General features: G+C 34.7%; 1 protein-coding gene across 1 annotated transcript in view; it reads right to left on the reverse strand.

The window, feature by feature from the left end:
* Window positions 1–15,605, reverse strand: part of Rpi (Ribose-5-phosphate isomerase) — a 118,115-nt gene that overhangs the window by 82,687 nt on the left and 19,823 nt on the right. The window contains exon 2 of the mRNA XM_090394462.1: window positions 2,512–2,572. Within this exon, the coding sequence (XP_090250588.1) occupies window positions 2,512–2,572 (61 nt within the window). The remainder of the gene's footprint in view (window positions 1–2,511; window positions 2,573–15,605) is intronic.

A 15,605-nucleotide genomic window follows, 5' to 3' on the forward strand; every position in this document is an offset into this window, starting at 1 on the left:
TTTTGCAGGTGCATTATAGACCAAACTATACAAACATTATTGACGAATGAAATGCTTCGAAAACAAGAACCAAATCCTTGGATTCTCATTGGCAAACTCTGAAGAAGACATTGATTGAGTCAGCTAGGAAAGCATGTGGTGAAGTTGTCTGCAAGGATAAAAAAAATGAAAATGCCATGGTGGACACAGAAAGTTAAAGATGCAGTCCTGGAAAAGAAAAAGCATGCCAAAAGTTCCTAGTAAATAAGTTGGCAGATGCCCTAAAAGAATACAAAGACAAATGTAAGGGCTAAGCTATGTGTGAAAACAGCTAAACAAAAGTCATGGGAAGACTTCAGTAAGAATATAGAAGGTAATTATCGTAATTATCAAGATGGTTGCAAAACATTCTGGAGGCTACTGAAAATGCTTAGAAACAAATGAAAGAGTAACGTAAAAGGAATCAAAGATGATACAGGTAGCACAAAAACTAAAGATAAGAATGTCCTAGATATCTAGAGTAATTATTTTGAAAGACTTAAAATGACAAGCAGTGAGAGAACTGTAGTAGAAAAATTTTAAGAGAAATGAAAACAGGAGCACATATCAACACTTGAGGTAGAAAAAGCCATCAAAAATTTGAAATGTGTAAAGGCAAGTGGAGTAAATGATATTCGACCAATAATTGTCAAATATGGAAGTATAAAATTTTCCAGTGGCTACACTGCATGAACGATTCAGAGGACCTGGTCAAGTCAAACTCTAGAGGATTGGAGTAGAGCTCTCACAGTACTCATCTATAAAATATGGAGTAAAGCTGTATGTGAGAATTACAGAGGAATTTCTCTACTAAGTTTTTCAGGTAAGCACAGTTGAGAAAAATTGGAAAAGAGAAGCTGGGAGAAGAACAAGCTGGATTCAGGCCAAATAGAGGAAACCAAGATTAGATTTTCACTTTATGACAAATAATTGAGAAATCATGGGAGTATGACAAGGCATATGACAAGATGACGAGGGAAAAGCTTTTCAAAACACTACAATTATATGGAACATTATACAGGGAAGTTGTAAGTCAGCAGTTAGAAATGGAAGAAATACAGGGTGATGGTTTGATATGAATTGAAAGAAATACAGGAAGATGGTTTGATGTATAATCAGGCATAAGACAAGGATGCACATTATCTATAAGGATCACATTACAAAAGAAAGTGGCATTAAGCCTGATACTCTCTGTTTTATGCAGATGATGTTGTACTCCTAAACTCATCCTGTTCAAGTCTCCAGCAGGATTCCTAACTAAACTGAATAACAGCTGTAACAAATTGGGCATGAAAATTAGCAATAAAAAATATCGTTATTTCTAGTATTTATTTATTATTTTATGAAGTTGAGAACTTTCGCCTTTTTCACTTAAAAGGAAGCACTTTACAGCTTCTCTTTAACATATCTGAATTGCCAGCATCACTACTCTTGAGCTTTGAGGCCATTATTAAGTAAAATAATGCTTACTTGAACACAAGCACTGCGATACCACGACAGTTGATCTGATGACCAAGAACTACTCAGAATGGTGTGCAATTTAAAACTTATGAATTGTCTATTACTAAAAGAAAGAGCCAGCTTCATTTTGACAATGTAAAATTACATAGGCAAAATCTCCACTATTAAGCCAAATGTTTATAGAAGCTATGAATGTTTCGTAAATTGACCTGAAAGCTTACAAGACTACAATCCCTGAGTTGCCTTAGCTACTTCAGTCAAATAGTGCAAGCTAAGGTGACTCGGGGATGTGGAGGATTGTATTCTCATAAGCTTTCAGATCAACTTACGAAACTTTCATAGTTTCTACAAACATTCATCTCTGAAATAATGTTGGATCTAATATCCACTTTGCCGATGTAATTATAAATTATTTCTGGAATTTTTCATTTAATATTTTCAGACTGGGATTGACCACAGATAAAGGGGGGCTAACGTAGTATTTATTTGCATGTGTTCATGTGTATTCTACAAGCAGTCTGTTGAACAAATGATTAAAAATATGAGTTTTGTCTGGAGAAGATATCCTTGTGCCAAAGACAAGAAATTGATCTTTGGCACAAGCAAATAGATATCCTATTTGCTTGTGCCAAAGATCAATTAACTCTGAAACTGACCAGAAAAAAAAAAGGTACAGAAAAGTTTTTCTAGCTAGTGCCAGAGACATGTTTTGCAATTAAATTAGTGAATTACAATTTCCAATATATTTAATAAGAATCAGGGATTAAAATGCACAATTTCCATGAAAAAGTATTGAAGGTTTCACCTTTCAGCTTTGGTCTCATTTACTTCAGATAACAAATATATACAACTTAAACTTGGTTACTCTTTTGTTTAAATGTGTGTGTGCGTGTGTACACACACATCAGAAAGCAAATAAATACGTGTACTTTTTCAATTTTTCTTAAACAACAAGGAATTGAAAAGTAGAACACCTTTTAAGATTTACTTTAAACATCCTAAAATTATAAAAAACAAAACTTGTCAACTTACCTAAATGCTTTACTGCATAAACTGCTGTAGAGCCACTTCCTACACCAACAACAAAATTGTTCTGAAAAAGATTGAAAAATTTTTGTTAGAGCTAAAATTTATATGGTGTAATTCATTTGTATTTATATACAAACAAAAAATAAATAAATAAAAAATAGGCATATCTAACTTTGAAAATAAAAGCCACACACATATACACACACACAAAAGATATAGTAATATAGAGGAGAAAATATTAATTAGTAGGAATGAACAGATGGATGATAGTGCAAAAAGAAAGCTAGACTATGTGAAGACTGGTAAAAAAGCATCATATAATAAGATTAGTTACAGCAAACCTGACCATAGAGAAATTCTACAGAATAATATCATCATCATCATCAAATTCCTGCCATGTACCCTCAAGGGGTGTACAGGATATGACAGTACTACATGAAAAAATTACATCATTACTAACTTCCTATCTACAATTTTCCTCCAAATCAGTCTGTTACTTGTCAAGACTGCAACATTATCATATCTTATATTTCTATCGTCTAAGGCACTTTGTATCGTATCAATCCACCTATATCTTGGTCTTCCTCTGGGTCGTTTTCCTGCCAACCTGGCAGAGAACACTTGTTTTGCTAATCTTTCCTCTCCCATTCTATTTAAGTGACCATACCACCTGAGATTAGCTCTGCTAACGCATTCCTGGATGCTGACAATGTCAAGTTCTTTCCTAATATCCTCGTTTTTAATATGATATTGCCATTGATGCCATCTGTTCACGTCTCTAATCTTTCTCAGGACTCTCACATCTGCGGTCTCTAGTCTTTGGTCAAGTGTTTTACTTCTGACCCAGCTCTCAGATCCATAAGTTAAAACTGGTTTGAACACTGTCTTGTATACAGCTAATTTAGTGTTCCGACTAATTTCTCTCTTATTCCATATGAATTTATTCAATTGACTTCCCACCATACCAGCTTTGCTGATTCTGTTGTCTATTTCTATATTTAATTTACCATCTTCCGTAAAAATTGTGCCTAAGTAGCTGAAATGTTTTACTTGTTCCACAGGTTCTCCATTCACAACACAGTTGACATTTTCAATGAGTCTGCCTATTTTCATTGTCTTTGTCTTTTTATTGCTGACCTTCATACCATATCTATTACAACAGCAATTGAATTTAGTCAGAGAATCTTGCAGCGGATTTATTTAGAAGTATAATATCATCTGCATAAAGCAAAGAGCTGACATTAACATCTCCAATTTTGATATCAGGTTTAATACCACTTTCCTTCATAATGTGATCCATATAGATAATGAATAACAAAGGGGATAATGTACATCCTTGTCTCACACCAGATTTAACATTAAACCATCTTCCTGTACTTCCTTCAATTCTAACTGCTGACTTACAACTCAAATAAAGACTAAGTATTGCTTGATATAATGCCCCATTGACACCATATAACTGCAGCATATTGAATAGCTTCTCTCTTGGCACTTTGTCATATGCCTTTTCCAAATCGACAAAACTTAAATACAGATCTTTGTTATATTCCCATGCTTTCTCGACTATTTGTCTTAAAGTGAAGATCTGATCCTGACAGCCTCTGTTTGGCCTGAATCCAGCTTGTTCTTCACCAATTCCTGGCAAGATCTATATTTGCATAGATCTTGCCAGGAACACTCAGTAGGGAAATACCTCTGTAATTCTCACATTCAGTTTTATTTCTCTTTTTATATATGGGTACTATGAGAGCTCTACTCCAATCATCGGGAATTCGTCCCTCTGTCCAAGCTTTCTGAACTATGCAGTGCAGCCACTGTAAGACTTTTATACCACCATACTTCAGCATTTCTGGTCGAATATCATCTACTCCTGCTGCCTTTCCACATTTCAAGCCTTTGATGGCTTTTTCTACTTCAAGTATGGATATGTATTCCTGACTGCATGCCTGGTCAGTGTCTTTTACCACTGTGCTGTCATCACTGCTTGTTTCATTTAGCAGTTTTTCAAAGTAATTACTCCATACTTCAAGGATATCTTTTTCTCCTGTTTTCATGTCACCTTTATCATCTCTAACTCCTTTTACGGCACTCTTTCCTCCATTCCTAAGCTTCTTCAACAATCTCCAGAATATATTTTGCCACCTTCTTGATATTTATTTTCTATATTCTTGCCAAAGCCCTCCCATGACTTTTGTTTAGCTAGTTTTACACACTGTTTAGCTTCTTACATTTGTCTCTGTATTCTGTAAGAGTAAAAGCTGACTTATTTGCCAGGAACTTTTGATATGCTTTCTTCTTTTCCTTCACTGCCTCTTTAACTTCCTGTGTCCACCAGGGAGTTCTGATTTTTTTATCCTTGCACACAACCTCACCACATGCCTCTCTGGCAGAATCAATCAATGTTTTCTTCAGAGTTTGCCACTGAATCTCCAAGGTTTGATTCCTGTTCTTAAAAAGTCTTTCATTTACTTTTCAATAATCTTTCTGTATTTTAGTCTACAGTTCACATTTGAGAGCTGCTCAACTTTTATTCGCTTTAAAACTTTCTTACATGTTATTCTTTTCAATATGAAATTCAATTTTATCCTGCTCAAGACTAAATAGTGATCACTTCCAATTTCAAATCCTCTGTACACTCTGGTGTCCTGCACCAGGGAGAAAACATCACTATCAACCATAACATAGTCAATGAGACTTTTCTTATTCCTAGCCTCTTCTCTCCATGTGAATTTGTGCACATTTTTATGTTGGAACATGGTGTTAGAATAATATTATTTATTTAATGTCGCTCCCATCTACAAAAGGCTATTAATATATAGTACATTCGTGCAAAAAAAAAATAATAATAATAAATAATAATAATTTCGTTTGTTTGTTTACTGTTTATATAATTTGGAAACCGTGGAACAAAGATCAATCAGGGAACTTGTACAAGCCATTTCAGGCATCCCATAAGCAGGACAGTGCTCTCCCACCAAGCAAACAATGTAATTCATCTCCCACCTAAAGTTCCATGTTGGGTAGAGAGCAAATATGCTAGAAACTTGGCCAACCAAACTGAGAAAATATAAAGATAAAATAAAAAATAACCACCAATCACTTTACAAAGATGTTTGCACATGTGGTAATATCACCATGTTTTATAAGAATGTGCAAGAGAGTTGACAGTTCCTACAAATCCTAGAAGGGTGGAAATCATGCAAGCTTTCACCATTACATAAAAGTGAAACCAAAACAGAGGCAAATACATTAAAAATCAGTTTGTATATATGAAGGAATAGTTAAAGTTGTGGAAAACAAGTTAGAACTAAAATTCAGAATTGGGAGGGAAAACTGTAAAAGAAATCTTGTTGTCGTGACAGTTTATAATACATAAATCCCAGCTGTCTTGAGTTTTAGCAACAGCATTTGACAGAACGCCACACAGTAAGTTACAATACATATTAAGGTAATTGTACAAAGATAAATAACTGGTAGGCTGGATAAGAAAGTACCTACACAACAGAGGTCTTTTCTATAATGGAATTTATTTAGCTTCCATAATTATACAAACAACACATATACCACAGTAAAAAATATATTATTTATTAGACAAATATTTCATATTATATACTGCAAGACATCAGCGTAAGTGAAGAACGACAATGCTGAAATCTGAAAATAAAAGAACAGTGACATGCACGTGTTACAACAGAATCCATCTAAACATGCAGACACAGCCAGCAAAGGTAGGTTGGTCGATTGGTAGAGCCTTTGCTACTAATGGCTAAGTAAGTTTGAGCAACGTTAGTAGTTGGAAGGGGATCAATCGTTCGATACTGTTGGCACACTCTCCCTCAATGAGTCTTTGGATCCCCCCCTCCCTGGAGGTCACATAATAATAATAATAATAACAATAATAAAATACTATTGGGATAGGTGTACAATAAAAATAATTAATACTGTTGAAGATAATTTCCCAAACTTCAGGAATAGAAAGACAGTCATTTATTATGATTAAGGTTCAACCAATGAAGTAAGGTTTCAGCACTTTTCTTAAATGGATGCTTATATTTATAAATAGATAAATCTAAGTTCCAAGTTCCATGTTCTTGCAACTTGTCTTATTTATGGTCAAATAGGAAGAAAGTGCTGAAGCCTTACTGCATTGGTCACATCTTAATTATAATGACTGCCTTTCATTCCCTAAAACTTAGGAAATTTTTATCCTCAATGGTATTAATTTTATTATACACTATCCCAACAGTATTTTATCCTAACCAATACATGACTGCATGTTTAGATGGAGTCTACTTTAAACACGTTTCACTATTCATTTGTTTTCAAATTTCGCAACTGTTGTTCTTCACTTACACTGATGATGATGTCTTACGATACATAAGATGAAATTAGTTTAATAAACAACATATTTTTTACTGTAGTATACCTGTGTTTATGTAATTATAATAATGAGTAGAGAGTGATTTAACAGTGCATGAAAAAGGTGTGATAATAGATAGACAAGGAGAGGTCTATTTATTCTTGGGCCTCTGGAAAAAAAAAGTTGATTACTGATGATGTGAAGTTGGGCAGTGTGATAAGAGTCACTCTGATATTTGAGAAGTATGCAGGGGGGAGGGGGATAAGGCTGCTGTTGTGTGTAATTACAAGTGAAGCAAGTAAGGCTATGAAGCTAGTGTATTATGTTTGCTGAGCGTGTGTGTGTGTGTGTGTGTGTGTGAAGGGGAGGGGGGATTCTGACACAGGAATTCTCAAGACAAAATTCCTGAGAATGTTTGTATTTTTGCCATTTTGTGTGCTTTATGTATGAGTCCTGTTTTCCACTAACAGTTCAAGACTGTTCACAAATTCGAATTTATGAACAGTCTGAATTTATAATTTTAATAAAATAAATATTGCATCATACAAATTATATATGATGATTAAACTTTTAAGAATTAATGAAACTATTTAACAACCATAATAAATATGTTACTCGTTATTTTATACATTTGATCTATACTTCTTTTAAATATAATACAATATCATATGAGTAATATGACAATAAATCAAGTGAAATGAAAAGTCAAAGTAATAAACAGTTATTTTCCATCACTTTCCCGATTACTGAAAGGTTAGGTGAGAGGTGAATTTCATCATCCAGAATAAGACCCCTGCCTGCTTACTAGAGACATGAAGTAGCTTGAAAAAGTTCCATGTTTAGTAGGCTTTCCAGACTATGTAAAAAATGAATAAATAATTTAAAAAAATTATATATATATATATATATATATATATATATATATATATATATAAAATCAATAAAATTTGAAAAAAAAATCATTATCCCACTGACGACATGAAGGTGCTATAGGTTTACAAATAAACCTTTCATGGGTAGGAGCCAAAAAAAAACAAAACAAAGTTCTCCTACTAATCCACCAAACCATCTCCAGCTGCTTTTTTATTCTATCCAACTACCTCTGGATCAGCCTTCCTTAAGAACATCAAGAAATTCCTTCTCTCTTAATGTATGCACATGTGCACAGCATTAGTTTGCTATAGATTCTGTAAACTTTTGCATGTGACAATAATATGAACAAAAACTCAAGAGCTCAAGTTTTTCAGAACTGTTATTTCCTCTTGGCAGTATAATAATGGATAATATGAACAGAACTCTCACTGAACTAGTCAAGCAACTTTCAATGAACAAGTACAAAGAGCTGTCAAAAAAAGGGAGTTAGTATTAAAAGCTTAAATTAGTATTCAGAACAGTAATAAAAGAAACTCTTGTGCATTAATCAAACAGCCCACTGAAACAACCACTATAATTAACATTTAAGTTATGAGTGTTATACAACACACTTTTAATAACTACTCATACTTTTGGGTAAAAATATATTTTAGTGAAATTTAATTAGAACCCAAAATATTTAAGTTGAATGAAATCCTTCATTATGAAGTAAAACCAAAAACAAAAATATTAGTACAAAAGGGTTTCAAGATCAAATCAGTAAAATCTCCAATGAAAAAGGTAAGCAGAGGTGAAGACTTTTGCCTAACAGAAGAAATATGGGGGGGGGAGATAAGTTTTGTTTTGTTAACTATTACAGTGCAAAAAAAGTTGTTATAATATTTGTTGAATCATTAAAAACATTTATTTCACTTGAATATAAAAACAAAAATGGGATCACTAAAGAATCAAAACCAAATAACTGGGACAAGATCTCCACATAGTCTTTTAAGAAATGTGGACAACCAACCCCAAGGATTCTCACCTAATGTCCAATCCTCAACTTCCCCATGGTGTATGCCATCATTACGTATCTACCTGAATGCTGAACGAATTGAGTGTGATTATATTCTTATTGGCTTAAACCAAAATACAAAATAATGGAATTTCATGCCAACTGGTCATCACCCAATTAAACAAGGCCCAGTTTTAGTCAGGGCAAAACAGTAAATATAGGTATTATTTCTGGGAAAATTCCCATGTTACTCCTCTAAAATAAACTATTAATATAGCTTACTTTCATTTAGGAGTGCCCCCTTTTTTACAGTCATTGGCTCTTTATCCAAAACTTGGGCATTACTGAAGTGTTATATTATATGAAGAATGATATAGGAGGAAAAATTTGGACATACCTTTTTGGATGTTGTCTTCTGTCTCCTTATTCTGCCGATGTGCCTTCATCTGCTGTTAAGCTGTTAAAGGAGGGGGGGGGGAAGTAATGCGGGGGAATTATCTGAAACCACCCGAGTTTTTTTTATATGTATAATATTATTATTATTAAGGATGGGTAGAGAGCATTTGGGAAGGGGGGGAAAGGATCTGAGGATAGAAATTATTTTTTGGGGAAGAGGAAGGATTCAAGGGGAAAAGTCAGGGGTGGGAGTAACAGGGTGCAAGTCATTTCGACAGGCGTCGTCTTTGGAACTCGTGGGGGGAAGACAGTAAAAGTTAGTCTACTGGAACAAATTCTAAATCACCATCAGCAGAATTCAAGATTGAGACAATCAACATACAAAAGGCATCAATGGAAGAGAAGCAGAACTCACAGAAAAAGGAGTAGAAGTACCAGGTGGACATAAATGATGTTAAACAACAAAGACTGTTATATGTACCTTGCATTCCTGTTCGTTGATTTGCTCATTTCTACACAGTGATGATGTACTGTTATTTTCAGTAAGAAATATCTGTACTTTCATTAAAGTTAATTACTGTGGTTATTGTGTAATTTGCTGTTTACAGTTATACCACTTGTACCTTTAAAATAATATCAATGGTGTTACCAAAACAAAGAACACAAAACACAGATTCTTCTAAATAACCATTACAAGATGTTATATTCAGACAATAATGATCAGGGAAGAAATAAATGGTTATAGTATTTGACACTATAGCATTCAACACTAAACATGAGGATAAGGTTCTCAAATAGTAGGTAATATCAAGCAGAGTAATGGGAACAAACATCAAAATGGGAAATTCCACAATGGCACTATTTAAGCCTTGAAAAAGTTGATGAATTTTTCAAGTCATTAGAGATAGAAGCCAGACACAGAGAAAAAGGAAAAGTTGGTTCTTGTTGGAGATCATAACAGGAAATTAATATCATACATATAGAAATATGCTTCAGGAAAAAGGAGGAAAGGTGAAAACTGATAAAAAGGTAAGCATCTGCTGAATTTCTGTCAGGACATGGACTACTTATTATTAGTACTACTTAAAAAAAAAATAAAAAAAAAAGATGCACACAAATTCACATGGAGAGAAAACCTCAGGAAAGTCATAATGACTATACTTCTATTGATAGGAACTTCACGTTAAAACAAAAGTGGACATGAGAGATTTCAAATAGGAAGTGATCATCATCAAATGTTAAACAGGATAAAACTGAATATCATAGTGAAAAGAAAACTGCGTACGAAAGTTTTAAAAATAATCAGCAGAGCTGCTTTCAGAGGTAAACTGTAGACTGAAATATAAAAATATTATCCAAGAAAAAATAAGAGCTTCAGGATAAGAATCAAACCTTGGTGACTCACTGACAAAATCTGAACACAACACTAATTCAGCCAGAGAAGCATATGGAAAAGTTGTCTACAAGGTTAAGAAAATCAAAACTCCACGGGAGACTCAGGAAGACAAAGAGGAAGTCGTGGAAAAGAAGAAAACATATTGAAAGTGCCTAGCAAATAAATCACCCTATGCTGAGAGAATACAGAGAAAAATGTAAGAACCCCAAGCAACGTGCAAAAGTAGCTAAATAGTTGTGGGAAAACTTTGAAGAACATAGATAAGTATCAGGTAAGTGGCAAAATGTGCTGGAGAAGCTATCACCAAAGAAACTTAGAAATGGAGGAAAGAGCACTGTAAAAGAACTCAGAGATGATAAGGTGAAATGAAAACTAAAGATATACTAGATATGGGAAAAAATTACTTGGAAAGAATACTGAATGAAACAAGAAGTCAAAGACTGGACTGTGGAGATAGAAGAAAATATTGCAGCTTCACCTCTGGCTCCTTTAATTTATGAAAATCCTAATTTAGCTCTGAACTGTTGATATGATGTTTACATTATAGTGTAAAAATACACAGTTAATTTGACCTTTAGTTTAATGAACAAAAATGAATGAATTATGTACCAAAAACAACTTATTACATTATAGAGAAAAAACACTTATATCTTTCATATCAAAAAGCCAGCCTGGTTGGCCGAGTGGTTAGCGTATCCGCTCTCCAGCCAAAAGGCTGCGGGTTCGAATCCCGTCACAGGCATGGATGTTTGTGATTGTCTGTGAAAATACTAGTGGTGGCAGTGATGGGCGGTAGATGCCGTTGGTAGCTGCAGTTCGTTGGTGGATTGAATGGTGGAGACAGTCGTAGAGTTAGTGCCCACCCTCGATGAGTCTTTGGACTCCTTGGAGGTGTGGTAATAATATGAAAATTAACTTCAATTCCCTTAAAAACTGAAGTTTCTAATTAATTATATATAGTAGTTTGTTCTAAAGAACAAGTACTCTTTCACTTATGGTCTCAAATCTGATTTAATGATTTTTAGAGCTGAAAATAAATGCTCTACACTGGCTCGGGAAGAGGACAATGCAACCAACCAGACAGTTCTGAAAAAAATAAAATGTGCATTATTCGAAAACCATTTGCTGGTTTAGACCTTAAAAATAAAAATAAACAAGAAAATGAAGATTACATCATGAAGCATCAGTTATTATTATTATTTTATTTTTTTATTACTAGGTCTGCTCCATGACTCTGGCTCCACAGCACTGATCAAAGAAAAATTGCAGAGAATAGTCAAGAGGAATGCAACCAGGACTATACATCTACTTAAGGCAGAAAAAGCCATCACAAAATTGAAATATAGAAATGCAACTGAATAGACAATATTCAACCAGAAATGCCCAAATATGTTAATATAGCAGTTTTACAATGGCTATACTGCATAATTCAGATAGGCATGGCCACAGAGTCGAATTCCAGATGATTGGAATAGAGCACTCATAGTGCCCACATCTAGAAAGAAATAAAATTGAATGTGTGAAATACAGGAATTTCTTTACTAAGTGTTCCAGGTAAGATTTATGCACGCATACACTTGAGAAAAGGTCAAGAAGAACAGTGAAAGGGAAACTTGGATAACAAAATTTATTTGAACTAAATAAATAAAAAAAACCATATTAAAAAAAGTACCTATGGTGCAGTTGATATCATATTGGACTTCTAATCCAAAGAGTCTCTTGGTTTGAGTTCAGGCAGGGGTAAGCTACTTCTTTGTAGCTAATGAATAAATATGCAGGTTGTGCAAAAGGAATGATGTAGAATATAAGAAATTTAGTTTAATCCTTTATCCAAATGTAAGTAAACAAAGTTTGTGCCTGAAAATATCTTCAGGACTGAATATGGTGTTGTACTACCCTACCGGAGTAAGGTAGGTGTTGTATTACCTTACTGGGGTAAGGCAGTACAACACCGGGTAACTCGTAGCAAAGGTGAACCAAGCTAACATCACTCCTATCCCAGTATCTCCCATAATGCAAAACACATCTCCTTGCGGATATGTATAATGTTATGCATTAAGGGATTGGCAACTACCCAGACTAGTTTCGACCTTTATTGAGGTCTCTTCAGTGGGATCCAGGCCGGCCCAGAGGTGGAGATATCAGGCAGAAGCAATAGCAAGGTCACCTTTACCTATAGGAGTTGCCAAAAGGTGTTCCACTTTTTTTTTTATTAAATTACTCTGGATTTAGAGAAAGATGTTGAAAGTTTATTTTTCACTAGGTAAGACTATAATAAATTTAGTTTAATCTTTTATCCAAGTGTGAGCAAACAAAGTTTGCACCTGAAAATATCTTCAGGACTGAATATGGTATTGTACTGCCTTACTGGGGTAAGGCAGTACAACACCGGGCAACTCGTAGCAAAGGTGAACCAAGCTAACATCATATTCAATCCTGAAGATATTTTCAGGCGCAAACTTTGTTTGCTCATACTTGGATAAAGGATTAAACTAAATTTATTATAGTCTAACCAAGTGAAAAATAAACTTTTGGAGTGATGTAGAGTTTGTGGACATATGGCCTGAGTTTGACTGATATAAAGATTTGTACAATGCTAATGAACTGCACTTAAATGGATTCAGAGCTAGATATCTAGAGAGAGCTTTGTTCACAGAGAGGGTAAAAGTGTTAGAATGGCACTCATTTGATTCATAGGTGTCACACAGAGCAAGTCTTTCAAGCAAAACACTGAATAAGGTGGTCAATTCAGGAAGTAAAAGCATCTACAAGGATGCTGCAGTTTCTATATACTAATTTCAGAAGTATCAGGAACAAGGGGGAGAAATTTTTGGCACTGGTTAGTGCAACCTCACCAAACATTATAGGCATTAGTGAGACTTGGCTAACAGCAGATGATGTAGTTACAGGGATACAATGTGGATTTAGTATTTTCAGGGAGGGTGCTGCTGATGATAGCAGATGAATTTCAGCAATAAAGAGTGAGAGTCAGTCATGTAGATGGTAACTCTTTGAATTAACCTGGTGTGAGATTGAGGCCAATAGAACAAAATATAAAACTGGCTACTGCTATAGGCAAAAGGATGCCAGGGATGATGTAGAAGACATGTATCAGCAGATTAGCACAATGAGTGCAAGTCAAGTAATTATTATGGGGATTTCAACTTTGAAGACAGATATTGGAAGGAGGAAAGATCTCATGGCAGGAAGGAAATGGAATTTATACAATTACCTAGAGATAATTAATTGAAGCAGAATGCGATGGAGGGAACTTGGGGTATGAGAATGTTGGATCTCGTTATGGGATCAGAAGACCTGTCCATAACTAAGGATATCCTTAACATTGTCCTTAACAATGTCCATAACATTACCTCCAATTGGGGGAAAGTGATCATGTGGTCTCGACTTGGAAGGTAGCAAAACACATGTAAATTCCAGTTAAGCATTTACTCGAATATAACTCACACTTTTTTCCCCAAAATTAAAGTTAAAAAATCATGTGGGTATTTTCGGAAACTGAAGTTTTTCAGGCTAAATTAATGTTTATAATTAAATCCTCAGTATTCATTACAATTTATACTTTCTCACATTATTTATAAAATGAATGCTTTTAAATTTTAATTATTAACATCATTGACATGATCAGCTGCTCACCTTCGTTACGTGATATATTTGAATCTTTTCCGACAATGCTTCTGTAATTAAATTAACTATTTCTGGTGAAATCATATCCCAAGCTTTCAAAATCGTTGCACAACAGTTCTAATGATGGTCTCTTAATCTTAATTATCCCCTTACACAATCCAAGATCAAGTCAATGCTCTCACTCCCACATTTCTTCTACTGATTGCCTCCATCTCTATGCATATGATTGGTGCGGTATTAACAAAAGATTGTATGACTCAACGACAATGGCAAGCCGGCGATTGTTGTGTTGAATTGCTGATTCTCTTCAATTGAATTCAAAAATATCTGAAACTGCCATAACAACATTCACTATCTATTTCTTAAAGTTTTAAACTTATTTCGTGGATGAACCGTGTGTGAAAAGTTTAAATTTTTTTTTTTTTCTGTGAAATAAAATCAGGGATGCAAGAAATATGCAAGAGCGAGTTATATACCCTATGTCCAAAAAGAAACGAAACTTTTGATAGAAAATAAAACACTGGACAATTATAATCATTCAAATCATTTATTTCAATCAATATACTCTCCCTCAGCTTCGATATAAAGCTTTTGGGACATGGTCAATTAATTCGTTAAATGAGTTTTTTTTATATCAGTTTTTGGGATACTGTTGAGGGTCGTGGTTACTGTTGCTTGAACGTTTTCAATGGTGTCATATTACTTTCCTTTCATGAAGCCGGGGGAAGAGAAAGAAGTCACAGGGTGCTAAATCAGGTGAATATGGCCTGATAAGTGATCCAACACACAAACTTGGTTTTGCTCAAAAACTGTCTCACAATGTTTGAACGATGAGGTGGTGCATTATCGTGCAAAAGTGACCAGCTGCCTGCATCACGATATTCATGCCATCCGCGATGAATTCTCGCTATCAATCGCTTCAAAACTTTGAGATAAAACTCACCATTCAACATTTGGCCAGGCAGAACGAATTCTTTGTGGATAATGCCCTTGGAATCATAGAAGCAAATCAGCATTGTCTTTACTTTGACCTCTCCAAGGAAGTTTTTTTCGGATGCCCCTCTTCTGGTGGTCTCCACTCAGCATAGTCAAATAACAGTTTCATCAACAGTAACGATCGTTTGAAGGAAATATGAGTCCTTACGAGCGATTTTAATGAGGTCCTTGCAGTGTTCGATTCGATACTTTTTTTGGTCATCGGTCAACTTGTGGGGAACAAATCGCGAATTCAATTTATGAAGGCCCAAACTCTTGGTCAAAATGTTGTGCACAGTTGATTTTGGAATCCCCAATTCATCTTCAATCAATCTCACGGACGATTTCGGGTTTTCTTTGATGAAAGCACACACTTTTTGGATGTTAACTTCGCTCAGTCCAGTTTTCGGATGGCCCGGCTTTTCATCATCCTCAAGCATCTCACGACCACTTTGAAA

The sequence above is a fragment of the Typopeltis vanoorti genome, chromosome 1, assembly GCF_054136105.1.
Source record: "Typopeltis vanoorti isolate ZY-2024b chromosome 1, IOZ_Tvanoo_1.0, whole genome shotgun sequence".
In the NCBI taxonomy this organism is placed as follows: Eukaryota; Metazoa; Arthropoda; class Arachnida; order Uropygi; family Thelyphonidae; genus Typopeltis; species Typopeltis vanoorti.